This window comes from Vollenhovia emeryi, unplaced genomic scaffold (assembly GCF_000949405.1).
Source record: "Vollenhovia emeryi isolate VEMERY1.0 unplaced genomic scaffold, V.emery_V1.0 DF939165.1, whole genome shotgun sequence".
In the NCBI taxonomy this organism is placed as follows: Eukaryota; Metazoa; Arthropoda; class Insecta; order Hymenoptera; family Formicidae; genus Vollenhovia; species Vollenhovia emeryi.
In genome coordinates this window covers 126,077-153,437 of record NW_011967201.1, presented here as the reverse complement: position 1 = coordinate 153,437, position 27,361 = coordinate 126,077, and the positions used below count along the sequence as shown (strand labels likewise).

The 27,361-nt window shown below is 45.0% G+C and overlaps 1 protein-coding gene across 1 annotated transcript; it reads right to left on the bottom strand.

Annotated features, from left to right (window-relative positions):
* Positions 1-27,361, bottom strand: LOC105564388 (protein slowmo). The gene is made up of 5 exons (XM_012016712.1): positions 27,073-27,361; positions 26,449-26,617; positions 20,259-20,345; positions 1,368-1,541; positions 1-649 (listed from the first exon to the last, which is right to left on the bottom strand). Exons 1-5 carry the CDS (start codon positions 27,102-27,104, stop codon positions 587-589), a joined length of 525 nt encoding a protein of 174 aa, XP_011872102.1. The 5' UTR covers positions 27,105-27,361; the 3' UTR covers positions 1-586.

The window sequence follows — 27,361 nt, the reverse complement described above, 5'->3', positions numbered from 1 at the left end:
TGGATTTTGCAAAGAAATTACGTCTAATACTCGATAGAAGATTTTTGGTATGCATTTGTTTTTAAATTCTCTAAACTGTGGTGCGACGTCCGCACATTGCAATTGGCTAAGTGAAGGTAAATTCGTGATACGTGCTCACATCACGAGTCGGCGGTCTGTCGACAAACGTATGTGAGCACGGGTTGAAGCGTTTGGAATTATTGCCGTCCAATCGCTGCACCAACCTTCTTGTACTTGTTCGTTTCCGTTAAACCTACGTATTTTCATATTTCTACATCAGTCTCGCTCGTCCGTCCGGCAGATCCTTGCAGGTCTGGACCCAAGTGTACGGTTGCGGAGGCAATCGCCTTTCAAAGGGAACGTTCGTTCCTGCAAACCGGTTAGTAACAAGTTTCGCAAAATTCAATTAGGCGATCTACATGGCCCGCGGCGAATCATCTGCTCGTTTCTGACGAAGCCCGGGACGTTAATGTTCTTCTGATCCGCGTAATCGTTCGATCTAGAAGTTGCCGCTCCCTATCGACGCCGGCGCTCGTGTTGTGCTGATAGCGGCAGTTTAGAAGTTTCGCGACGGCGGCCGGGCCTTTCAGGCAAACTCCTTCATCTCGGACTCGAGCTTGTTGATCACCCATTGCAACCCTTGTCGGCCCTCAAACAAAAAAAAAAGACAACATCAGAGATTTTTATTGACCGTATCTGGCAATTTTAATAATACAGAAAATTTATCGCGAAAAATATTACCTCAACCAGGGTTTGAACCTGGACTTCCTTACACTCTAGGCGGGCGTCTCAACCAATTCGACCACCGAGGCATATATGCCGCCTAGAATGTAAGGAAGTCCAGGTTCAAACCCTGGCTGAGGTGATACTTTGCCGCAATAAATTTTCTCTAATTAAAATTGCCAGATACGATCAATAAAAATCTATGGCGTTGTTAATTACTGCTGGCGACTTTTAAGAATATTCTCATTAGAAAAAAAAGATTATACGAATTCGCGAAAAGGCGTGTGATCGCGAAAAATGCCGTTGCAGTCGATGTCATTCGTAAACTTTTATCAAACGTGCATCGCCGCCATAGAAGACATTTTTTTATCAGAAATCTTTGATACTATTCTGAATTGATGCCAATAGCATGCAGCAGAAAAATTTTCCGGACAGAAGTCGCATATCTCCCGAGAGAGAGAGAAAGAGAGTTTGCATCTCCCTGTTTTTTTATTCGATCGTAAAAAAAACTTCCGTTCCGTCTCTCAAACCATCGGGATTCGTGTTGTCGGAGTTGTGCAAAAATAAGAATTTATAACAACATCCGCAATTTTTAAGAAATTGCATATGCAAGCGAGACATCTGAGCAGGAGGAGATCACTTACTTTGCCCGCATTGAAGGAAATTTTTGATGCTAAGAGGTCCTCCATATAGTTGGTGAGTGGTACCCCCCGAACAGTGACCACCGCCTCTTGCGTGAGCAACGTTTTCGTGGGATCGTTCGGGTGGGGCGTATATCTGACAGCTTCGTCCACAGCGATATAATTACCGAAGGTTAACTGCAACAGTCAAGAACAATTGAGCCGGTCAGTGTGACCGTGAAACCATTCTGGGCGTTCAAAAGAAACGCGTGAGTTTTCCTCACATTTTTGTTGGTCGAACACAGAAAGCGAATTCGCGTCGAATTCACGCGAATCAATGAGGCGTTGTACGTAGCCACACAGATTGCCTCGCTCCGATAAGACGCGTGACTTGCATTATCAAATCTGTTACGCTGTATAAGAAGCACATTGCCTAATACATTCACGCCGCCGTATATCCGTATCGCGAATTTCGGTCGCTCATATCGATCATTGTGCGCGACTCGCGGGAGTTGGCAACCCTCGGGGTAGATGGGCAGTCGGAATTATCGAGATGGAACGTTACCACGAAAGTGACGTAGACACCCTTGAATAATCAATGCCACTAAACAAGCAAACGAGTCGGCAGTGGTTCCCGTCACGGAGAGAAAAAGCGTATCCTGCGCTTCCACTTCCGTGCCTTCCACTACGCCATATTTTTTCCCCTCTTTTTCCGCTCCCTTTTGCTTCGGCCGCGTTATTCGACGTGAATTTCTGAGCTATTTTTCCAATTATTAACTTTTCCTCTCTCAAATCACTCGCACGCGACGATTTATTTGCCGCGATTATTTAAATTAATTTCTCGATGCCTATTATGACGCACGCATGTTTTAGTCGACGACATTGTGCCGATGAAATATTTTCCTCAATGTAGCTCTTTTCTCACAAATAAGGCAGAGATGACGAGTGCGTGTGTCGTCGCTTGTGTAAGCTTTGACGAGAATCTTCCGAGAGTTACGAGTTACAACGTGTCGCCGTGAGTTGCGAGTTACAGCGTGTCATCGAGGATTGCGAGTAGAGTTACGAGTATCACCGCGAGTATCACTGCGAGTCATTTTGTGTCGAGAACTGCCAAAACCCACCAGCCTGTGAGGAGTTCGGAATAAAGTTCCTTTTTATTATCTCAAACGAGATCTCTGTGTATCGCGAGAGACATAATTCTATAGAACAGTGCTTGGAGTTGCACATTTCGGGCAGATTTTATAGGCGCCTACTGTCCCCTCACTACGATCAAGATCGATCGAAGCTCGACGGCCGAGCCGCCGATCGTCTTACGTAGTGAGGCCATATTAGGCGTATTTTCGTTATCCAACCACAACCAACCAGAAGCGACCACGGTCATTTTCGTTTGTGGTCGTGACGTCACCGATGCTAACGCGTTAGCTTGGTAGGACCAGTGAACTCTATACATACTGGAATGAGTGATCTATAGTTCTGGCTGTAGCCGAGAGAGAGGTGCGTTGGGTGAATCCTTGTCTCCTTCTAGTACTACCTGATTGGATAATCGCATATAAATGACGCCCTTCTTCTCGTCATTTATATGCGACTATCCAATCAGGTAGTACTAGAAGGAGACAAGGATTCACCCAAACGCACCTCTCTCTCGGTAACAGCCAGAACAATAGATCACTCATTCCAGTATGTATAGAGTTCACTGGGTAGGACCCAAACATTCAACCAAACCCGGGAGGTCGTTTGCGTGTTTGCGGTAGCGTGTTTGGGCGGGTTTAGAATTCGGCAAATAAAATGCTGGATAACATAACCCTAAACCTCGATCAGCATATGTTGTAAAGAGTACCGCATAGAATTTTTTGTGATTCTTACCGAAACAGCCGGTGAAAATCAAAATCTAACAAAGTAATGCTGGATCCATTCTTCACCGCACAAATAACCTAACCTGAAATGCCGCTGCCTATCCTTTTTTTAAATAGCAAAACAATATTACACGCTGCTCCCGACTTATTAAATGCAATGGTGAATAATTCATCATCAAAGGTCTCCTCTTTAAATAGTTGTATCGCCAAGGCTAAGGCTATATACTTTCATCTTCTGATTCTTCTTCATGGTTGGTCGTGGTTGAATAACGAAAATACGCAGTGGTAGTGGAATATCATTTTCACTAGTGGTTTCTGTTTGTGACGTCACAGCCCGAAACACTCCTAACCAAACGCTACCGTGGTCGCGAAACGAAAAAACGCCTATTATAACTAGTATGCCCGCTCTATCATTTGTTTTGTTTTGCGCCGATCCTTTCTGCGCATCCGCCATTATTTTGGTGAAGCCAATGAGATGGATGTTGTAGATGTGGTAGTGTGACGATAGTGTGACAGGATTTTACACCAAAACCATGGCGGAATACCATGTGATCGAAACCGAAAAGATCAATGAACCAACGGAGAGTGGACATACTAGTTATCATAGAGTCTGTATCAGGAGCATAGAACTTATATCAGGAGACCGAACTAGGCTTGATTACGTCACCGAACACTAGTTCGACATTATTGCAAGTTAGTGAATCAAAATTTTGCCACTTGTAGCGCTGGCGTTGCAGAAACGGATTAAAGATTCGCCCATGAATTTACCGATCTTGATCTCACTGGCTCGTAGATACAGCGTATAACCGTTGTTATCTGGGAGTCGATTTCTGGAACTTACGAAAATTGCAAAAGCAAGCGAATACTAAGATATTTATAATTTCAACCTGTGAATTCGCTTACTTTTGTAATTTTCACAAGTTTCAGAGATACACAATCCACCTCTTCATCTCTCTCACGAACTCTCACGAAAGCCTCATGCATATGACAACCATGTGACACGCGCGAATGCGAATCGAGTTTTCCGTTGACAGCACTCTCAGTGATTCTTTTCGGAACGACTAAGTCTTAGGCCCGGTCTACAATGAGTTGTTAGTCGTTAGTCAGAAGTCGGAACTATATGTCGGTCCTTTTTCTTCTACCCAGAAAGGAAAAGGATCAACATATAGTTGCGACTTCTGACTAACGACTAACGACTCATTGTAGACCGGGCCTAAAAAATGTCGGCCCACTCTGATTACGGGAGTTCGGTCTCCTTATACAGACTCCATGCTAGTTATACTATGGTGAGACCCAATGTCTTACGTAGTGGGAGGACAGTAGGTGTCGTCTTCTAAATCTACCCGAAATATGCAACTATGGTAACTCCGAGCACTGCTATAGAAAACCCTATAATAATATTCCTAAAATAAAACCCGGTTTGGATAGTAGTGAGGTCCAGATTCGAACCCTGACTGAGGTATTATTTTTCCCAATAAAATTTACAAATTATTTCAAAAGGCTGCGTAATTAATATCGTTATTGAATTGAGTATCAATTTAATGACGTGAGCGTAATTCTGTGTCTCAAGACCGAAAGTTTATGTCGGCGCGCAGTTTGCCGGATTGAAAAAGACGTGTACGCAAAAATATAATTAACCACCGAGACCCAGTCGCGACTGTAAACGGCGTTGCTATTCACTGTGCGAGTCACGTAAAACGGCCAAATTTACTTATCATTATTGTTAGCTTTTTTTCTGTCATAGATATTGTACAGTCTCGTTCAATTATATGCAAACATCGAAAATCCGAGTGCGCCCTGTTCGTACCGCGTGATTCGAAGGCAATATTCGCGCTATCGTGCCGCGGCGAAAACTACCGAGTTCACGAAAGGACCGCGGCGATAATGCAACCTCCCCCCCGAATAACCGCAATATACACATATATTACGACCTCGCAATGCGCCACCGGGTGCGTATACGTGTTGAAAACCGAACGTGTACAACAGTTATGCAACGCGGGGTCCGATGTGTATGGCGCGCCGCGACTAATCGAACACGAGCGTGGAGTGCAACAAAACCGGCGAGTAGCGGCGCGCGTAGGAAGACCATCTCGAATTCATTACAGTGCGCCGGTGCGTAAACACGCGACGCGAAAGCGACAAACAGCACTCTGCGAAGCGCGATGTGCGGCGGTGCTTTTGTTGCGGGCGCGGCATACCGTTGGTAGACGAAGCCCCCGGTTGGAGTGCGCCGCGCGTCGCGTTGTCATCGCGCGCGGATTTGTTTCCTGCCGCGAGAGAAACAATCACTCGCTCCGCTTGCGCGACTATATGACGGGAGGAGGAGGTGGTTTGGAAGCGCGAGAGGGAAACTGGGCGCCTCGAGCCAGTTACCCCGAGGCCTAAAGTTTAATCTGTGTCGCTGTCATAGAATTTGTACTAGCTGAAACGTATTTGCTGTCGGTGTATCGGTGTAGCTTGCGCCCGCTGTAAATTTGCGGCGAGAAAACCGGCCCGCGCTCGACGGTTTCGATCTCTCGCGTCGCCACACGGGCGCGCTCCGCCGTGTATCTTTAGGCGCCGTTCAATTCGAAAATCGCAGCCGCGGCGTTGATTGTTTTCACCGTTTTTCGCGCTGCGAATCCTGGCCCCCGAAGCCGCATCTTTCGCGGCCGCGAAGCGCGAAACGTGCACGAGCGAATTGCGTGAATAAAAATCACTTGGGCAATATCTCACCCACGATGTATAGTTTTAATTAACAAAGTTTACACCGACCCTCTGAGGAAAAATGAATATGTGCGTCAAATTACGTCAAACAAGATAAACGCAAAGAAAAAAGTTCTATTTTTTTTGTCGAGCTAATTGACAAATTTTGTTGAACCAATTGCTTACGTGTCGACCCTAACTTCGGGTCCTCGTCAAGCAACAGAGATAGCTGTAAAATTACCGATTCGTGTAAATATAAAGAAGATAACGTTGCTCTAAAATGCGGACCCGAACGTGATCTATGCGTAAGCTCGCAACATCCGAATCAGCGGGGTTAGCAGAGGTGCATGGTCATTATGAGTCTCGGACGAGCGGCATCGTGGCGTAGCGCGTCACGGGGTGGAACAATTGAATCGCACATGGGCGCAATACGTTCCATGAGGAAATTAACGCCCGCGGCACATTGTGTGGGTCCGCCGCGGCCATCCCCAGACATAGAATGACGCGGGGGACGTTGTACTCTATGCACTTCGCGCATATTGGCAATCAGTGAAGCCGACTGTGTTACATCGCGCCGGTCAAACTCGCCGTCCAACTTCGCTTCGCGGCACGACGGTTTCCAAAGCGCGACCCGTGACCCACGGGCACGGGGGAAGAAAGGAAAAATTAACATTACGCCCGCGGAGCTGCTGCTGCTGCTGCTACCGCTTCACGGGGCCTCACGGTCGACGGGTCAGGGACAAAGACGTCGATTAAATCCGGGGGAAATGAAATTTCCGTCGCCGGTACAGACGCTGCCGCGTGTTCGCCACCGTCCGTGCGCCGTGTCACTGGGAAATTCGCGAAATTATATCGACGACCACGAGGAGTCGATCTTGAGTGTAATCCCCATCGACATATAGAATGGACTGAAGCGTTACGCGCGACGTGCCAGCGCACGCTCTGAAGCGAGAGAGAAACATGGTAGGATATGTCTGTCTCTCTGTAACGTAGGACTGTCTTTTGACCGTCAAAAAGACGGCCATACGTTACAGAGAAACAGACGTATCTTACTGTGTTTCTCTCTCGTTTCAGAGCGTGCACTGGCACGTCGCGCATGACGCACAGTCCATTCTATGTGTCGATGGTGATCCCGAATTTCACGTCGCCGTGTATCTTATGACACGGAAGATGATCGCACGCGGGAAACGTAGTAACGCTCTAGTTATAGTCCGGCTAAAAGACTCTGCCATCGTACATTTAGTGCACGCTAGAGTACACGAGTGTGTCAATGAGTCAAATTCTTGGAGTGCGAGTCGCACTATCAAAAGTGAAAAAAGCATCAGGAGAACATGGCCGTCGAGGAGGTCGCACTATGAAAATTCTAACAATTTCATTGCCAAGAATTTAAATTTCCAAAATCTATATCCCACAAAATCGAAGAAGTATCAGAAGAACATGACCGGTGAGGAGGTCGCACTATCAAAATTTTCAAGAATATCATTGATACTCCTAAGAATTTAAATTTCCGAAATCTATATCCCGCAACATCGAAAAAGCATTAGGAGAATGTGGCCGGCGAGGAGGTCGCACTATCAAAAATTCCAACAATTTCGTTGCCAAGAATTTAAATTTCCCAAATCTATATCCCACAAAATCGAAAAAGTATCAGAAGAACATGACCGGTGAGGAGGTCGCACTATCAAAATTTCCAAGAATTTCACTGATGCTCCTAAGAATTTAAATTTCCGAAATCTATACCCCACAAAATTGAAAAAGCATCAAGAAAACGTGACCAGCGAGGAGGACGCGCTATTAAAAATTCCAAGAATTTCATTGATACTCTCAAGAATTTGTACTGGCCACTATTTAGCGATGCGCCAAGAGCTTTCGCGTACATTTGGGGTGTGCCACGTGTACGGGTCAGGGAACACGAAGAAAGGTCGAGGCTCGTGGCAATTGAAGAGCCGTTACTAAAGTGCACGACTGGTTATCTAAATAAGATACTGTTATTGCAGCTCTCGTTACATCGCGCCGCAAGCTCGCCAATACGAAATACCAGTATTGTTGCTGCCGGTATTGTGCTCGGTACTTAATTTTCTCTCCTCGCGGAAAGGACATTACACTCGCGCGTCGCGAATGCGCCCTATTATTTCTCGACTAATAATATCCAATTTAAATATTTCGTTGTATTTCAATGTAATTATTTCAATAACTTAGATGAAACTGCGTACTCCTCGAGAGTCACATTAATTATCGCTCCCGAGAAAACAATATCCTTGTTGTCTGGCGCTCGAGGCATTTCTTCGAGTACCCGAAGTCGCCAAGGTATCGTCTTGCTTTTTGGAAACTGTTTGATAATATCCAATAGCTTGCCGCCGCACGAGAGGATTTACGCGCGAAAGAAGGATGAGCGTTTCAACGGCGGAAAAAAGATAAATGGAAGGAGGAGTGTAATTGGCGAGACGCGAGAGATTCCATTGTCATGTCTGTGACGGGACAGTAATCGCACTCTTGTTGAAGCGAATTTTTTAACCGCGGCGAGAAAAACGCTTCGCTTAATACCAGGTAGAATTACGACAATCCGGTATTATACCAAAGAGCAGTCGTTTGTCTCTTTCTCTCTCTCTCTTCTTCTCTGGCTCCTGTTCCAATCTCGTCCCTTTCGTCCGAACGGCAACTAACTGCACGAGACGGAAATCGCTTTAGCTTTTGATTTTCGAAACGTGCCGGCGAGTGACGTATGTAAATAGTTTTTCGCGCGGATTGAAAATCCCTTAAGCGCGCATTTACATGCCATAACTGCGAGATTTTCTCGCGAATATAAACGGATGATAAAGTAACGGATGATTGAAACACATTGCAAATATGTTCTATCCGCCGATGCTGATTCGTCGCACAGATTTTTTTTTAAACAATTATCATTTTTCGTAAAAAATTCCCGTGTCAGACGTATGTTAATAATGGTCGTGCCTTCCGCGTACGCGAAAGCCGACAATCGCGTTTAATCCCCGGCGAATCTCCGCGAAACAACCGTGCTTCTCGGTGCTAATATAAATTCTTTTTCCGCGGTGAATATTCAACATGGTTTACTCGCGACAGCGTTCCTCCGATACGACAAACGGCACCCAGTCTCTTTCGTCGTCGAGTGTCATCGACACCTTAGGGCCGCGACGCCAAGAGAGAGAGAGGAGTTATAACGCCCGCAGAGGGGGCGTAGAGCGGACGGGATTTAATCGTATCAAGCGGGCGATCGATCGTCCCGTCAGCTGCGAATCTGTCGTTGACGCCGAAAGTAATTAATTTCGGTCTCTTTTTTTCGGCGCGACCGCGAAGAACGGGCGGGTGCATTGTCGCGCTGGCGGGCGGACGCGCGGGCGACGCGCTGCGCGATGCCGCGGGTGCATCGGCTAATTGAAAATTTTTCTCGTCAGTCGCGCGTCGAAACCGATGTTTGCCAATCGCTCGGCCTCTCTGTGCCAAAACCCCTCTCGTTTGCTTTCCATTTACCGAGCGGCGAGCGTTGCAACGCGACCGCGCCTGATGACGCATCAACCGGTAGACGAGATATCTCGGGCGATTTCTGAATAACCACCCCGAAAGCGTCGTATCGATTTGCGGCGGTATATACTAGCGAAGTGAGCATTTCATACGGCATGAGCGCAAAATCTTTCCTTCGTCAACTAAATCCGTAGACATACACTCTGTTCCACAAGAACGTGTCGATCGTATCTTTTGAAGAAAAGAAAATTGTTCGCGTCGCGTAATCGACGTCGAATAGTGTTCAGGCTTACTTCTGCACCCTTTTTCGATAAAAGTAACTTGGCTTTTCGTAGAGAACATCCAGGATTCTTCGAAAAGATCTTTAAAATCGCTTTGTTGTTCTTTCCTGACGTTGAGCGACGCGTGCCACGTTCCGGCAGGTCGTCAACATTTTTCACGTCTTTATATCTTTTCACCCACCTTCTTAACGAATGATACTGACTTGCCTACGCTTCGAAGCACCGCTTCAGAGCATTGAAACTAAGTGTTCAGAGAATCGGAAAAGCCGAATGTTAGACAGATGCTATTCGTCATCTAGTGACGAAATTAAGAACTACATGCTCTTGCGGAACTAATAGCGAATTCGATTACTTGCACTAGTGCGCACTAAGTGCACACTAAGGCTTGTTTATAGTCAGTTCTTATATTTAACTTTGTCTTAAATATATGTTCAAAGAGTATTGAGTCAAAGAATATCCGTGTAAACGTTGTACAGACGATTTTTCTGGATAAGAAATATTGCAAGAGGTATTTAAGATGATCTTTAAATGTAAGAATTGACTGGAGACAAGGTTTGATGTGCACTCAGTGCGCATTAGTGCAACAACCAACCGAATGCGCTATATTAGTGTAGTATAAGCATAGTGTAACTAGCAGGTCCACTCTATGTCGACCCCTTTAAACTCTGCGGTCAATGTAACATGCAATATTCATTTTTCACGGTAGACGGAGAAATGTTAACTTCAACTCCCCTAATTAAAATCTCGTCGAAAGAGAGGTTTCTCGATCGTTGGTAGGCATAGCGCGCGTCCCTCTACTTCCCGATCAAATTCTCATGATTCCGTTTCACCCTTTGGTATTAGCAACGCAGAATGGAAGACTGTAGAGAGTGCAGGGGAGGGCCGTTGTGTGGGGTGAAGTTCTCCTTCAGTGTGCACTCGCGAGTAATTAGCATCGCCGCATAATTGAGAGGACTTTGCGGATTTCGCTGCACAGGCTGCATTGTTCGGACCCGGGTGTGCTCGCAATTCGCCCATACCATCCGATGCCTCGAGAGGGTTTCGCGGCCGGAAGCCCAAATCTGCTGGGCGGCACACAACCCTGGATCGACTCCCCCGTGCGCAGTTCGGACGTTTCCTCTGCACGCGGTAATCGTCGATTTCAGCAGATTTCAGCGTTGCTGACAAATTGGTATTAGATCGCGTAACCGAGAACTTCTGGCAGAGCCCACGCTCTCTCACCCTCAAGCTGACGAACACACGCAGACCGGTGCGCTTTATTCGCCTGTTGTACACCCGCATTCTCTAACAGGACGATTCTAATAATTGTGCAAGGAAACTCGTTTTATAATTCGATCGAGCAGCTTTTTGTGTGTCTAACGTTTTCCCGAGCGCCGGTCCAAAACCTCCAGATAAAATTAACCGAGCAAGCGATTAAATGCACACAGATCCGCGAGACAAACGCGGCCGGCCATCCATCACTCCGAAGCGAGGCGCTTATAAAATCCCGCGGTGTCGCCCCGGCGATTCGGAAGAAACTCGAAGGGGGAGGGGGAGGGCCATCGAATCCAGATGATTTAAACGCGCGTCACCGAAGGGTTAATACGCATCGGTTCCCCGCCGGTCGCGCGAGGCGGGCTTTTCCGGGAATCCCGCAAAAACAGAGACCCAGTAAATCAATCAAGCACGCCTGCGTGTAAGCAGGGTTCGCAATACGTTGCCGAGCACGAAGGAAACCGGAACGATATTTTAGCGGCAACGACTCGTGTGTATTCCCCGCTAACGACCCCTCTCGCCCACCGCCTTCATCGCCGCACGAATTTCCGTGAGCGAGCGCGAAAACACCGAGACGAGACGAGATGAACGAAGGGAGAAGGGTAAACGCGACGGTGGCGAAGGGGATGCCCTCGACCAGCTCGCGCCATCGAGGACGAGAATTAATAACGGACGCGCGCGTATCGGCGATGTATCCCTGGCTCGTACTCGCGGACTCCCCGCGGATTTCGGTGATGGAGGACCCTCCGACCTGGCGAGCGAACGGGGGAGAAAAGGGGCGACAGAGAACGGCAGGCTGGAGAGAAAGAGAGAAAGAGAGAGAGGGGGGTAGAGACCGGTAGACCCACGGGCGACTGAATTATTGTACATGCGGTCCTCTAAATCATAAAAACAACAAATTGCACGCGGCTCAACGCGCGCCGTAGCGCCGCACGGGGGTCCAGGCCACGTGTCTCGCACGCCTCTCGCGGTCACGTACACACATTCGGGGGTATTTATATGGATGCGGAGCGGGCAGCGCCAGCGCTTTTCGAACCGATTGAAATATAGAGTCGGCGGACGGCCGGGGTGGGTGGTTTAATGAAAAATGGTAACTCCACTTTGTATCGCGGAATCAGCCGCTATACGGCCGGTCTTGCACAGTCGCCGATCCCCTTTAACCCACATTGTCCGACACGAGCTGTCGTCTCGGACCGGGCCGCCGGAATGCGCATCCCACGCTCGCAATCCGCTTCCGGCTCGTCAGCCTTTGTTCCGCGGTATCTAATTGATGCGCGCTGGGACACAACTTCTCTTTACCGTATTAGACACTAATAGCCGCACTGTTTACTTTTGCCAACTGCGACCACAAACGAATATTAGTGCGCTGTCCACGCTACATTCATGACTAATGTTATGGCTGATTAAGAATCAGAATCCATTATACGCGGGGAGAGAATTTTCTCTTGAAATTTATCCAGAAAATCATGCAATCGTGGGATGACATGGCATTTCCAAGAATTTTATGAGTTTTTTGAAATTTTACCATACTTTTTCTTCTTCTCTCTCGTGTATTAGGCTTAATTGGGTTTTATTTCGTCTTCGGTAGGCTGCTAACCTTGCCGAAGAAAACCTCCCATCTGAAGGGCTATACCCCTAAAGGGGTATGTGTGGCAAGATACTCTCGGTGGTTGCCACTTCCTTCTGAAGATTCCGAATAAAAAAACAGCGGTGTCCGTGGATTTAAACTCGGATCTTTTCGTTCGTTTGTTTACTAAGCAGCGCACATTTCTCTGCGCCACACTCTCCACTCAAAATTTCCGTTAACGGGAAAAATATGTGGGACAAGGGCCGCGATCGAACCGAGGACCCTACCATTACTAATCACTCGTGTTAGCACAGAGCTACACGCCATCCCATACTTTTTACTAGTACTTATTCGTAGTACATTTACTAATGTATGTCTTCACGATGCCATGTTGTCCCACGATTACACCATTTTCAGGGTAAATTTTAAGAGAAAATTCTCCCCGTGCAGATATAATTTTATTTCATTAGCAATTTCTTTTAATGAGATTAGAATATGACATTACTAACGTTTGCCGGTATTACTGTCTTCAGTAAACGCAATACGTTAAGCTGCGTGGCGGTTCAAGGCGGCCCCATCTGCGCGAGCAGTGCGAGAAAAGGATGAATTGGGGGCTTAAACAGCCGCGTGTGCGCGATCAACGTTGTGCAAGCGGACACGCGCTACACGCGGTCGGTTTCCAGCAGCCGCCTGCTCGTTCTATAATCTGATAATATCCGGCCGGTAGCGACGGGAAAATATTTCATTGTTTTTACGCCGTCGCTAATATTCACTACGAAACAATGACACCCGCGAATTCCCGCGAGGCGCCCTATTGCTGTAAATTAACAACGTGCAATTTTATAGCGGCGCAATATTTGCGACGCCCGGACAGCGCAGTATTTTCATTAGCATGAGTTTAAGCGGACCGGCGCGTAAAACACCTTGCTCGTAACTATTGCCAGCGCTGTGTAACTAAAAAAAAATTGCGCTTTTTTTTTCAATGTTCCCGCAACGGTGTATCATCGCGGTTTCATCGCGCGGCGATGCACCGTAACTGAACCGCGAAAACGATGACTTTGACAAGCCGTAAAATAGCCACGATGATATCGCGGGTTTTCACCGTTCACACGCGACGCAATAACGTCTGGTCTATACGTATCAACTTGGGCGTTAATGCAGAAGAACTTCAAATGTCGCTCAATTGCATCCTTCACGCAATTGGCTCAATATCAATCGGTTTAGCCCATGGACATAGTAAATATAGGCTGAGCGTCCCATTGAATAAGCTGATGCTTGTGAAGAGAACGTACGTACGACCCTCGTCCAGGGGAGAACCACGCCTGTGTAGTACTGCGCAGGCACGATTCTTTTCTTTTACGATGGTGTAAGACAGAGAAAGAAAGTCTTCTTAAATCTTCCCTCTCTTCACAAGCTTCAGCTTATTCATTGAGACGCTCAGTCTATATTTACTATGTCTATAGTTTAGCCTAACACGACTTGCTCGTCTGCAACATGCAATAACGTCAAAGGAAGCTAAATAATCAGACCGTTTAATATTTAAGGGAAAAGAAACAAATTCATGGCTCGTTTATTTACCGTCGTCGGATCGCCAATTTGTACTACCGGTCATCATTGTACGTTAAATAACAGCAAGTTGCATACACGGAAAAAATGATGTATCAAGAATATCAGTGTAATAGAAGTTAATTAAAATAACATTAGTATTAATGAAAGAAAAACATCAGGTTTTAATAATCTGGATATTTAGTTTAACGCTTAAAATTACATGCCTCAGTGGTCGAATTGGTGAGACGCCCGCCTAGAGCGTAAGGAAGTCCAGGTTCAAACCCTGACTGAGCTGATATTTTTTCGCAACAAATTGCGTCTAATTAAAATTGCCAGTTGTGTCGGTTATCAGTTTTCCTACACGCTTAAAGTTAATATCAATAGCAAATACAATCGAGTGAATTATTTATGTTTGTGGCAGCCCGTGACATCAACGTTTAATTCAACTTAATTCAACTTAATCTCTTTTCAATTCAACTGCATTTTCTTCCGCGTGTGAACGATTTCATAAAGGAAGCAACGATTGTTACGGAGACCCGAACTCGGTGCGCAAATTCAATTATCCTGAGATGAAAAGAGATAGACCCGTGATTATCTCAACATGTACAATTCACTTACGCGGATTAATAACCAATTGCGAAAGTAATCTCCTAGAGGTAATGCCGACTTACGGAAATCGGCGCGAAAATCCGTCAAACCCTGCCCCGTGCGTGCAGCGGCAGCAACTCAATTATTCCGGGACGTGAGCGTGATCGTCTTAATATTCGCGTGTACCTGGTATAATCCTCGCGGACGATACCCAGCTATCCCATTATGTTCGGTCCTGTAACGCGATGCACGTGTACCGCACGTGTACTTAGGATCAACGACGCAACGACGTATCGTCGGGCGACGCGTGCATTAGATATGCGCAACGTCGACACGCCAGCCCTATCCGGGAGGGCAAGGGGATTAAATTGCTAAAAGATATATCCCTTTCTCCCCCCCCCCTCCCCCGGAGGGGGATTCAATTGGGACTAATTATACTTCGGCTGGCCTCGACCGAGCTCACGTCGAACCGCGATCTCCTCGCGCGAGCGTATGACGCGCGTATCGCATACGTGCACGCGTGTCTACACGACACGCGTGCACGCACGTCGGGAAACAGATCCCGTAAACTCGTTCCGAGAGAATTATTTGGTTCCGATTCGGAGTTCGTGTCTGACACGATAAAATACAGACTTATGGATTACCACGATCGTTAGAATCTTTAAGATATGTCTTGAGAAAGTGTGATAGAGTGGCTAACTGACCGAATGGATAAGGTGTTGTGATGCACTGGTTCACAATGTTTGCCGAAATCAGGTCAATTAATTAATGGCGAATTTGGTCGCTTGCACTAGTGCACTGAATGCACGCTAAGACTTGTTTACAGTCAATTCTTATATCGTCTTGAATAGAGGAAAGTCCCCTATTAGGTGCTACGCTCCTAATACGAGATAGCGGGGTTTCTGCTACATTAATAGACACCATCTGTTGATTCCACCATGAATTTTTTGCCCTTGGAGTGAAGACTGTTTAGTGGAAAATTCATTGTTAGATCGTGTAATGTTGGAGGGCACGTCTATCCGACGCAACGGCCACAGTAGGACTTATTAAATTTTGGCACATTGATTAATAAGGCTGGTGTGATCTGAGGTGTATGCGTGTGAACGTACGTGCATATACAGACTGACAAATAAATTTAAAATCATGCTTCAGACTGTAATCTATAGAAAAATATATGGTGGCAGGAAACAAATGGCGTGTACCACGCGTGCGCCCGCTGGATTCCGGTATGATAAATTTGCAATACGATATCGCGCGATGTAAATATCCCATGATACGTGCATCTCGCGCTGAGACACAACTGGCGACCCTCAGGAAAGTCTCTGGCAACGTTCACTTCAACCCTTTGACGCATACATTTTTCTATTGAACCATTTTTTGTGAAACTTTGTATACAAGGATTTTTAGGGTCGCAGATTACGAATCCGTTATCAGATTTTCATAATTCAAAATGGCGGGATTCAAAACTTAGCCCTCGTGCTGCGTCGCGCACGAAATCCCGGGGACAGCACGCCGGCAAATGAACAGTGCATTCCGTGGGATTCGGCGGCAACCTTAATTGCGGAGACGCTTCTCGTTGAGGGGGATAGCACGAGCGCGAAAGATGACTCCGCCGCGGGGAAGATGGGGTCGAAGTGTAGTGAGAGACGGTCTCATTCGAGGCATCAACTGCACGCCGCACGCGGAGCATTTCCCCGGTGACGCGGCGTGCGCGTATCCGGGATCTTCCTTAAATCACCTGCCTTCCTCGTTTCGCAGTTGTTGGATACTTGGCGTAATGTGCGCGCGATAACGTACTTTGTCTTACGCCCGCGAACCCGCGGGATAGCCGTGCGTATATTATACGTGACGCATCGGCACGAATAAAGGTGGCAAGATTGCACCCTCCTGGGGGGGGAGGGGGGGGGCTCCCCCGTAAAACGATCGATGAGCGGATAGAGGCAAATTTATTGCGGTGGCACGACGTCTGCGGTATTCACCTTCGGATTCGAAGCGGAATCGATCATGCGCGACTGCATCCCGCGTTGTATACGGCTTTCCGCATTAATACTTCAGACGCTCCGCGATTTGTCTTTGCCTGCCTGTATCGGTTTGCGTGCGGCACAATAGCGGTACACTGTTTGCCGCTTTTATGCGATTTAATGTATCACCCTTTACATCCCGACGTGCGCCGATGTGTGCGCCGGGGAAATAACGCGGTTCCCGCCGTTCCACTTCGCTATATAAATATAAAAAAAAATGGCGGATCTATTAGCCACTTTGCGTAAATAATCACGGTCCGTCCGTTTCTCTCCTTGTACGATTGAATATAAACTTGTAATTCATCGCGCTCGCACCGGTGGAGTATCGATAAATACGAACATGAATGAATTGCCGTTAAAGCATCGCGCTAGCTAATGGAATTGCTGCATCGACCTTCGCAAGGCGATTTGCTATCGCTCGATCATCCTATTCAGTCATCCCATCAGCTATCCGCGCGAGCACATCGCTCAGCAGGCCGACGATTGCCTCCCCACTTGGTAAAAGCACCCTCTCGTACGAATTAGCCGGAATCGGGAGAGAGCGTGCGAAGTACGATCGTCGGTACATAATGTACTCGCGCGGATACATACGCGGAATCTCGATGGATATAAAAGGTCGACGTAACAGCTCCTTCGTAGACGTGGGAAGGGGAGGCCTCTTCCTCCTTTTGCTTTAAGCCACCTGCGGATCGTTCATCATACCAGTAATGCATCTACCACCCCTGCGTTTCTCTCGGTGGTCTCTTTTCCGTCGACGAAGCGGGGGAGGGAGGGGAAGGGGATGATCTTCGACGCGAACGAGAGAGCCCGCGACCAATGCCGCGTGCCCCTCCCCTTTAGCCCCCTCGGCCAGCCATATCCCACCGCAGTTTCCCTGACACCCCACCTGATATACCCCGCGCCGAGGAGCTCACCGAGCTATGCAACCCCGCGGTAATGCGCGCATCAATAACCTATCATATCCAACCTTCTGGATGCGGTGGTGGCGTGCATCAGCTCCCCCCGTCGACACGTTCGCCCTCCTCCCGCCCCACTTTCAGACGCGTCGATCTCTTCGAGCTTGCAGCTAGATACTTTTCCTGAGGGTCTTTACTATGCATACTCCTTGGAACGGATGTTATGTAAATCGGGGCTCGAAAATCGTTTTCTGATAGCGGGCCCGGAAAAAATCCGGCGATTTCGCGCCGGCGCACTTTCATCTGGCGAAACGTGTTGCATGTACGAGCGGACGTAACCGCGCGGAGAGGTCGCCGACTTTTTTTTTATTATAATCGGCGTATTACGAGAGAGTATTGAAAATTATTAAATTTCCAAGTGACTTTTCCAGTCACGAACGCGGCATGACGGACTTTAACGTAATTTGACAAACTTGCCCGTTACAAAGCGAGCGGGGAATAACAATTCGCGTCTACCAACTTTTAACTATCTACACGATGCGGGGGCAAGAAAGCGTAATGAGAAAAGTCGTCCCATGATCTAGCAATCTAGCCTATTTGAATATGTTTTATATTACGTATACGTATTTTTTTTTATCGTATTACTTTATTACGTTTTTCGTTGTTGATACGAAGTCTATTTGAAGGGACGTTACTCTAAAATATCTCGTGCATATTTTCCAGCAATTTTTCCTTTCTAGAACTTGGAGGAAAGAAATAAAATACAATTTCACCGTCAATGTACGTAATATATATCATAAAAGTCGTACGGTAAATTCAAATATCAACGATTCAATGGACGTGGAAACAATAAATCGGCGGAATAACTTTAAACCATTACAAAACGAAGTCCATTTATTCATAACATTTGCATCATTTCACTAGCGAAATATGTAAAGAGAAACAACGTTGCGGGAAGAACTGCTTTTATTACGCGCTAATGGAGCGACCGCCCGGCATTCTCTCTTTCTTTCCGGGCGACACTCTATTAAAGTGCCATTTCGCAACAGAGACCGCGACGCATTCGCAATTTCGTTATGGTCGAAAAATCGCCCAAAAATGCTCACTTCGTTATCACAGAAACGAGGAACCGTGCGCGATGCGATCGCCGACGCGTTTCGACACAACGCTCCCGTTGATAACCGACCGCCGAGTACGAGATGAATATCATTTCTAATGGTGCACGCATCTACGGTAAAATCGCTAATGCTATCACTTACGCGCGCTAATCTCGAAATCTGAATAAAAAAATTTTTTTTTAATATTAAAAGTAGAAATAATATCGAGAACGTCCAATTCCAGCAGCAATAATTTGGCAATTGTGACGCAAGTCCGTCTGATATTTGCGTGGATCATTTAGAGACATCCTGTACATTGCGTTCACTACACAGGGAGAAAAGTACGTAGTATTCGCGACTATAATTGCATAGTAAAATAATTATGGTCAGGAATATTATTTTTATAGTAATTATCACTATAATATTAGTAATAACAACCACATAGTCATAGTGATGCCAACCAGCATAAAAATTTTACTATTATTTATGAAGTTTTAACCATTATTCTGGTAAAATATTAAGATGGTGAATAGTAACTAAATTAATTAGTTTTATATAGTAGGTGCAAGTACAATAATAGTAAATTTAACTACATTTCTATCATCCACTTTACTATTCGCATGGTAAACAAAAGTGAAGTGGTTCGGAATGTCTTCACTAGAGGGACGCGCGGTACAAGACTCTCTCGTAAGTAGAAAACCGCTTAGGGTGTTATAAATACGTTTATGCATTCGTACAAGATTACTATTCTTTATGAGTGCCTGGATATTTTAACAGAATGATAGTTAAAAGCTTATATTTTATAGTAAATTTTTTAAATAGTTTGCTATATATAGTTTTGCATCACTGTGTCTATTATGGTTGCTATTACTAATATTATAGTAATAATTACTATAAAAATTATATTCCCGACTGTAATTATTTTGCTATGCAATTATAGTTTCAAATACTATAATACATATTTTACTATCGGTGTATGATATAACAGCATAGACCAGATTGCGAAATCGAACACCAGCTGCCAAAAAGTCATTTCGGTATGATGCCTGTTCCGCATCTAATTTAGGATCGTAATTGAATAGCAAACGTCGAAACGTATCGAATGCACAATTACATATAGGTAGATCTGGCGAGGGAAGGTTCTGTTCTCCATTTGGAAGTTCAATCAAAACGGCGTGAGTAGCAGATTTATACAATTCTAATTAAGCGATGCATGCGCCCCGTGCTGATGAATATTTCGAATCCGCGGTAGTCTACGCACACCGGAAGCATCATCGGAGATGTTGGGTCACGTTTAGAGATATCATTTTTGCGATCAGCATGCGAATGTTCTCGCATCACGCAATACGTGCTTTTCGCGAGGGACATCGACTCGTGCGAGAGAAAAGTTTTATTTCAGCAACGCAAAACCGCTTTTCTAACATGAAATTATTAATATGAGATGTCAAAAGCTAGTTTCAATTACATATGCTGAGAAACCTTTCTTTCATTACGGATAACATGTAGCTATACACACTGTAGCTACATGCACATTCTGCGATGCAAAGAGTGTATTGTAAATTGCATGATACATCACGCTCGTGCATCGCGAGGAAGCAGCACAACGGTTTCTCAAATTATTTTCGAACAAAGAGCAGATACTTACGTTATGCGTCCTGAGGATCATGTCTCTATTCACAGGATCGACCTCGCTGCGTTCGCTGGCATAACACAAGTTCGCGTAGCCGATTAACTGTAAAAATAAAAAAGAAAACGTGCGATCGCATAATAAGCCTTTGGCAGCAACGTAAAAGTCCTGTCCGTGTAAAAAGAAATTCGAATCATTTAAATGCAGTTACGGCGAGAATTGACCGGCAAACTGCTAAAAACCGATTTGGCCGCCGATAAAAACCTCGGAAGTGCTATAGACAAGCACTTCCGGTTTCAAACTTTCCGCGTTGAATTCAACGATAAAGCGTTCCAAAACTTCAATGGCATGTCTCGCAGTCTTCGAGAGCTACTTCGGCTCGATTTCACGACTTTTCGTAGCTCGGCAGAGCGAAAAAAATAGAAGAAATGCAACAAAATCGCGGTAGTTCGTCAAATTATTTACACAACGTGATATGATAGATTAAATAAAATTAGCTTAGAATTGATGCATGACAACTTTGCATACAGGATTGATTTCAGTAACTTGTCACCCTGATGTATAAATCTAATAATCTATCAAGCGCAAACAGCCCTCATAATAATATACAAATCATAATTATTAAATTATTTCGCTGGCTGTTATTGATACATTACAGATAGCGTTAATAAGATATCACTTTCAGAAATTACAGTAGCAGTCACGCTCAATATCAGAAAGCCTTTATGGAAATACACTATGGGCCTTTATGGAAATACACTATGTACTCGTATCAGCATGTTATACGTACACAAGGCGAATTAAACAAACAAAGCAACATTTACACGAATAGCGTTGGACTCTATAGAAAGCGATAAGCGATTATTAATTGGTTCTACGTCAGAAGGCGTGCACGGTAATTAATTTAACCACCTATAGCGAACGGTTTGCATTATTCTGCCCTCGCAGCTACATGAGAAGCATAACAAATACCCTAAATTTATGATACCGTTTATTTCGTCGTTGTAAAAAAATATATATCTTAGCCCTCGATCTCGCTAAAACCGGCAAGCCTATAAAAAATCATCAATCATAACGAACCGGCACTTTTTCATGGAAAGACACTGAGCCGAAAGGGATTAATCATAAAATGTTGTCAAATAAAAATAAGAGTCATCCCAGTGACAAACGATCGATCAACCAATTTTATCTCGAAAATTTTCTCACGCACGCTGGCAGCACAGTTTAACGCATCGGCGAACACTTGCGTCTACCGGCAATCATCAGAAACGATCAGCGGCGAGGAATAATTCCAAGTCGTAAACTGACAATCCGAGTCGTCTGCTTCGCCCGAGAAGAAACAGCACGGCGTAAGTTTCCGCGGTGGCGCGATATTAATAACAAATTAGCATGAGTAATTAGGTAATTAGAAAGGCGCTAATTAAACCGGCACGCTAAGTACACTTTAATTATTGTTCCTCGCCGATTAATTATGCATATTCTAATTAGTCGCTCGAATAAACCGGCTTGCTTATACGAGCCCTCTGCCGCCAATTCGAGCGTTTCGCGCGAACGAGCGCGATAAGTGAACTTTTCTCGCGTACTTTTTTTCCAGAGCGCGTTGTCGAGTGCATCCGCTAATTACTCGGATAGCGCAATGGCGGGTGCAGTATCTGGAGCGTAATGTTGAAAATGGCACCGACGAAAGCATCGCGAGCCCGAAATGGTCCTTCGCACTTTTCCAATCGTTAAATAATTTCAAGCGTATCTGATCCCGTAAGTCCGGCAAGTTCCCGCGGCAATTATTGTATACGGAATATCCGACGAAATGCAGCCACTGCATTCGATATCGTTCGCTCGATATCCGCGCTACATTAAACTTTTGAACATCCTGGCCTGACGTCGGTGTCCCAGTGCTCTTTAATTCTTCAACGTAAATTGTATTCGATTTTTATACTTTTCACAAAATCGACAGCTTTTTCCTAATTCGTATCAGTCATCGTTTGCTCGATTTAATTATTTCATTTGACAGACACACATTGTTTACCGAAAAATAATGTCAAAACAGGAAAACACGCGACGGTGAAATCCGTCATTGATTTCGTCAAATAAATCTCTCGTAAGGAATTCTTATCGTCGTCTGTACGGACGATTTCTTTATCTCTATCGTTTTTCGAACACCTTATATACGATACCATTCGAACGAACGGTAGCACAACGAAACGGCCCGGCGGAATGGCCGTGCTTATAGAAAATCTGACGAGAGGAAGCGATTCGCCGGGGCCGAAAGGGATTCGACGCCCCGGAATCTCCAGCATCCCGGCGAAGGCACCGTGGGATAGCGAGGGATTGGGAATCCGGGAGAGCAGAGAGGGTCCGCCCGAGTGTTCCAGAAGGCGGACGCGTCTGGCTGGACGATTGCCAGACGGCGTAACATTGAGCGGTGCTCATTATCAAAGTTGATCCGCCAGCGCGGATGTTGTTTTGCAATTCCCCGGGTCCCCGGCACCTTCTTTTTGCGCACGTTTGTCGAAAGTTTCGAATTTCCGGGTCTCCGCGATGCCGCGGCGCGCCGGCGGAGATTGCTCGACCGGGATGAATGGCGCGGGGTTTTTGCTCACGCGCCACGGGCGATACCAGAAAGAGGTGAATGATTCCGTTGGGTCGCTTCATGGATTGATTTCTTGCCGCCCGCCGGAGATCGGCGCAGCGTCAATTTTACTGTGCGAACAACCGTGAAAGAGCTGCGCCAATCGATGAAATTACGCGTCAAAGTGCAATTTTACTTATTTTTTTTATGGATAACAGAAATAAGACAGCTGCAAATATAACGATGTCGTTTCTCTAAAAAGTAATTATGCCACATATAAAAGAGAAGATAGGACAGTGGGAATTAATCGATGAGTTATCATCAACTTTTGTGTTTTTCAAAAGTAACGTCTAAAAATTGCGTTTCTTTACGTGAAAAGAATTCACATATCGAGTACACTCCGTACAAACCAATAAAAATAAATCAGGGACGAAGTTATATAATTTAAAAGAAAGCAAAATCTCGTCGTGGATCTCTATACGTTCAACTCTAAAGTATTGCTGTGTACGTCACGTTAACAACTCTTTACGCAAGATTTCACTGAGAAGTCAAACGTCAACTAGCAGGCCGCTTGCGTAATCGTAAATAGCTAATCGTGTCGCAACATCTGCCGCTGCGTCCGAAGTTCACTTTCTCACCAAATTATAACTATAGAAAAGTTTCGAGTTCTAATGTAAACGTGCTATGCTCCATTTTAGATGTTAAAGCCAGAAATTCTAAAAATATGCATATCAATATTATCGCACCTTCCGAGGTGCATTTTAATGGCACATGCAGAAGTAGTGGCATAATTTCAAAACTTACATTAATCTAAAAAATTTATTCAGTTGTTGAAATAAGAAAATTGGAAGTTAAGAGGTCTACGTGTTTAAAGATACAATTGAACGTACTTGTATACAAAAGACCAATTAGTAAGATTTATAAGTGTCCATTCTAAGTTGTCCCGACTCCCTTCCTCGTCAAGTATGCAGCAATAGTACAGTTACGGAACTTCGCGGGCGAAGAAGTTTAAAAAATAAATTGCGAGGGTCTTCGAGTAATCGGCGCGAGTCGATAACTTATTCAAGCGTTACTGGCGGCCGAGTCGCGAAGGTCTCGAAGAGGTCGTTCTGATAAGTTTCTACGTAAACGAAACGGTTTTATCCGTCCGCCGCGAGAGCGCGTCGAAAAAATCGATGGGCTGAACTGTAGATAAGTCCCACAGGAATCACCGATTCCGCAATCACTATAGCATAACAAACTCATTTCCGAGCTTAATATATCGCAGGCAATCGCTACATTTGCATATACATTTCATGTTTACATCACAAACTTGGAGAAAAGTCCTCTATTGAGATAAGAGTCTAATATGACATAGTAGGTTTTCACGATCTAACAATCAATTTTCCACCAAACAGATTTCACTCCAAGGGCAACAAGTTCATGGTGGAACCAACAGACGATGCCTATTAATTTAGCAGAAACTCCGCTATCTCATGTAGAACTTTCCTCCATAAATGCTTGAGGAAAAGTGGAGTAATACAGCCTTAAAAAAAAAACAAGGACATGACTCACGTTTAGATAAAAAGAATAGCGAAAGCTAAAGCTCATTTTTCATTTGCGTCCCTTCACGTTAACTGGAAAAAGCTGTCGATAAGTTCTCACGGAGAGTTACCATCAGCTCCGGTCTGCGTATCTCAACCAGTAAAGTCGTTCTGAGCGGCGACCTTGCACGCGGTTTACCATCCACGTGGTTTACGTGCTGGTGAACGCGACTGAATGTTCTCTACAACGGCATGTGACCGGCGCACGTAACTTTCCGACATAAACAGGAAGATTCTTTACCAGGTCGTACAAATGGAGTGTAATCTCTCATTGTTAACTGGTTAAGTACGAGTAATTACGAAACGAATTACGGCACAAAATAGCGGCTTAGTAGTCCATTAGACCAGCATGAAACACATCTTTATAGATAAGGCATGTGTAGCGATAGACAGAGTAATCGCGACACTTTTTTTTTGAGTTGAGGAACTCGAGAGATAGATCGGAAACGCTCGAAATGGTTTCGGAATGGCCATCGAATAAACTATTCCTGGGGAAGCTTTTTAAACGTAACCCTTGATCTAATTGCACGTCCCTAAATAAGAAAAGGTATTCACATTCTATCCATCACTGTGCAATACACTGGCAAAAAAATGTTTTTTAATTAAGTAAATAGATTTACTCAAAATAATTTTTTCATACTGAAGTAAATATTTATTCTATTTAAAGAAAAATATCAAATTTCAAGTAAATCTGTGTATTATATTAAGTAAATTAATTTAAAGCATTATATTTTCTACATTCAAATAAAGATTTAATGAAATATAGAATAGTATTTATTAAATGAAATAATTGTGTCTGATAAATAAATCCAATTTTCTTCGCTGTAAAAATGACACATCTTAGTAAACATTTTATAGAATTAAAATAAGATTTTTTTAATTTAAAATTATCTATTCTTTGATATTTAATAAATACTTGAATTAAAGCAATGCATGTTTTAATTTAATTTTTTTAATTTAAGTGAATTAGCTATTAGGAGCCACCTAACGAATAATTTTCTCGAGTAAAGTAATATTTTTTTGGATTAAGATATTTTTTTGTCAGTGTACAAATTAAGACCTATTCGATTAACCCTTTAGAAATTCGAGCCTCCGGATATGACTGTATGTTTAAGGTGCCTCTAGATAAGTTATATAAATAGTAGCCTCTCGATCGAGATGTATTTTCTGAGAAACCGAAACTATCTAATCTTTAAGTCAGAGAATCCAGATCGGTATTTAACCCTTAAACGCGCAGCTCTTTCACAGAATTCTTTCACAGAAGCATTTGTTAGATAATTAAATAAGAATCCTAAGAAAAGATTTTAAAAATTCTTCCTTAATGTAACCTACTTTCACGCGTTTGCAAGCTTCGGCAAAGCTGCGCATAAAAAATAAAAGTCGCCCTGCATATGTAAAGCTGCGCACTTATGGATTAAAGGGTATAATCTACGCAAATCGCTTTACGAGATACTATAGCATATTCCATCCTCCAGCACAGCGTCGGTGCCTTTCTTTCGTGTTTATAGAAGGCCACATTCTGGCCGTGGAGCGACCTCATTCAGGCGATAAAGCTGTAAAGACTAAAGTGAAGCTACGTATAACAATGTCGATATCAATAAGTAGATAGATAGTAATTCAAAAACATGATAACTACACACAACGGCTGACAATGACATCATGTCGTCAATGTCGTCAGGTTCGACAATATCAGTTTGAGAAATGACAGATAGTAGGTATAAAAAAAAATTAGGGAGAAATGGATCGTGAAATGTCACGTGACAAAAACTATTTCTTACAATTTCATACAAAAGTGTCTTTCATTACATCTAATGTTTCAAGGTATTTTATTATATACCAGTCATATATATCGCATATAAAAATTTAATGCAAAAGGATAACTTTACCGGGTGATTTATTCGAGTATTACTCGCAGCGTATCGCGAAACCTGACGCAATCGCGTGCAATTTTGATAGTACCGATCGGAGATTAAGAGTCAGAGGTAAGGTTAGAGCCAGAGAGCGATATCGAGCGCGCGCCAGTGCGTTAGCACGTGGGAAAGTCGTTAAGGCTTACCGCTTGCGTCCATTTAGGAAAGCCCCATTGGGTAGAAACGACGAGTCTGTGGGTATGGAGGACACCGTTGACCACCGTTCTGTCGATTACGTCCGCCCCAATGACCGAAGGCACCATAGGATTTGGATACTTTCTCCATGCGGCCTGCGCTACCGTCTCCCAGGGATGACTGAAAATAAAATGTGTCAGCCTGGCTATCGTCCGCGAACAAGTCGCGCCGGTGATAAACGAAAAGAGAAAATTCCACTCGCGGAAATGAGGTTAGGTCGAGCTGACCGTGACGGAGATCGACGGGCCGTTTCACCCCGTTCTCGTTCGCGTTTTGATAAAATGCTCTGCGGATTTTTCAAAGTCAAGTAACACAAGGTTGGGTAAGGATAGACGGACGCTTCGCGCCGCGGATGTAATCCGCGTTACGGCACTCGTTGCACCGCCGATAGGAAGTTGCCCGTTTTTGGAGATGTTCAACGAGGTTATGTAACAAGGGCGCGTAGCGTGACCGCGAATCGCGGTCTAGAGAGACAGATCGAGGATGGCAAATCGCGCGAGGGCAATCGCGTCGAGAAGCGGAGGAGCGCGCGACGTCCGGCGAGCCTCTCGTCCGCGGAAGCGTCTCGTACTCACTCGAAGGTGTGCTCTGACGTCCAGATTTTCATAGCGTTACGGATAGGGCGAGCGACACTGCATGTAGGGCGAGCGCTGCGACTTGAACGACGTGCGACACGTGAGCTGAACGGCTGACGCGGTGATGTCGGGCGTCCGTCGTGCGTCAGGCCGTCTTCGTAGGTGTGTGTGATATAAGTGGGAGCGAGCGCAAGCGTACGACCACAGACATAATATATCTAGACCGAGCGTGATGCGTACGACAGTCCACAGTACCACGGCGTGTACTGGCATTCGCTCCACAAGAGCG

Bases quoted from the DNA above. Each gene is read 5' to 3' on its own strand.
- LOC105564388 (XM_012016712.1), bottom strand. From the start codon at position 27,104: ATGAAAATCTGGACGTCAGAGCACACCTTCGA. The intron at 26,618-27,072 runs GTGAGTACGAGA...TTTTATTTTCAG, and splicing joins ACGTCAGAGCACACCTTCGA to TCATCCCTGGGAGACGGTAG. The intron at 1,542-20,258 runs GTAAGTATCTGC...TGACTGTTGCAG, and splicing joins TGATCCTCAGGACGCATAAC to TTAACCTTCGGTAATTATAT.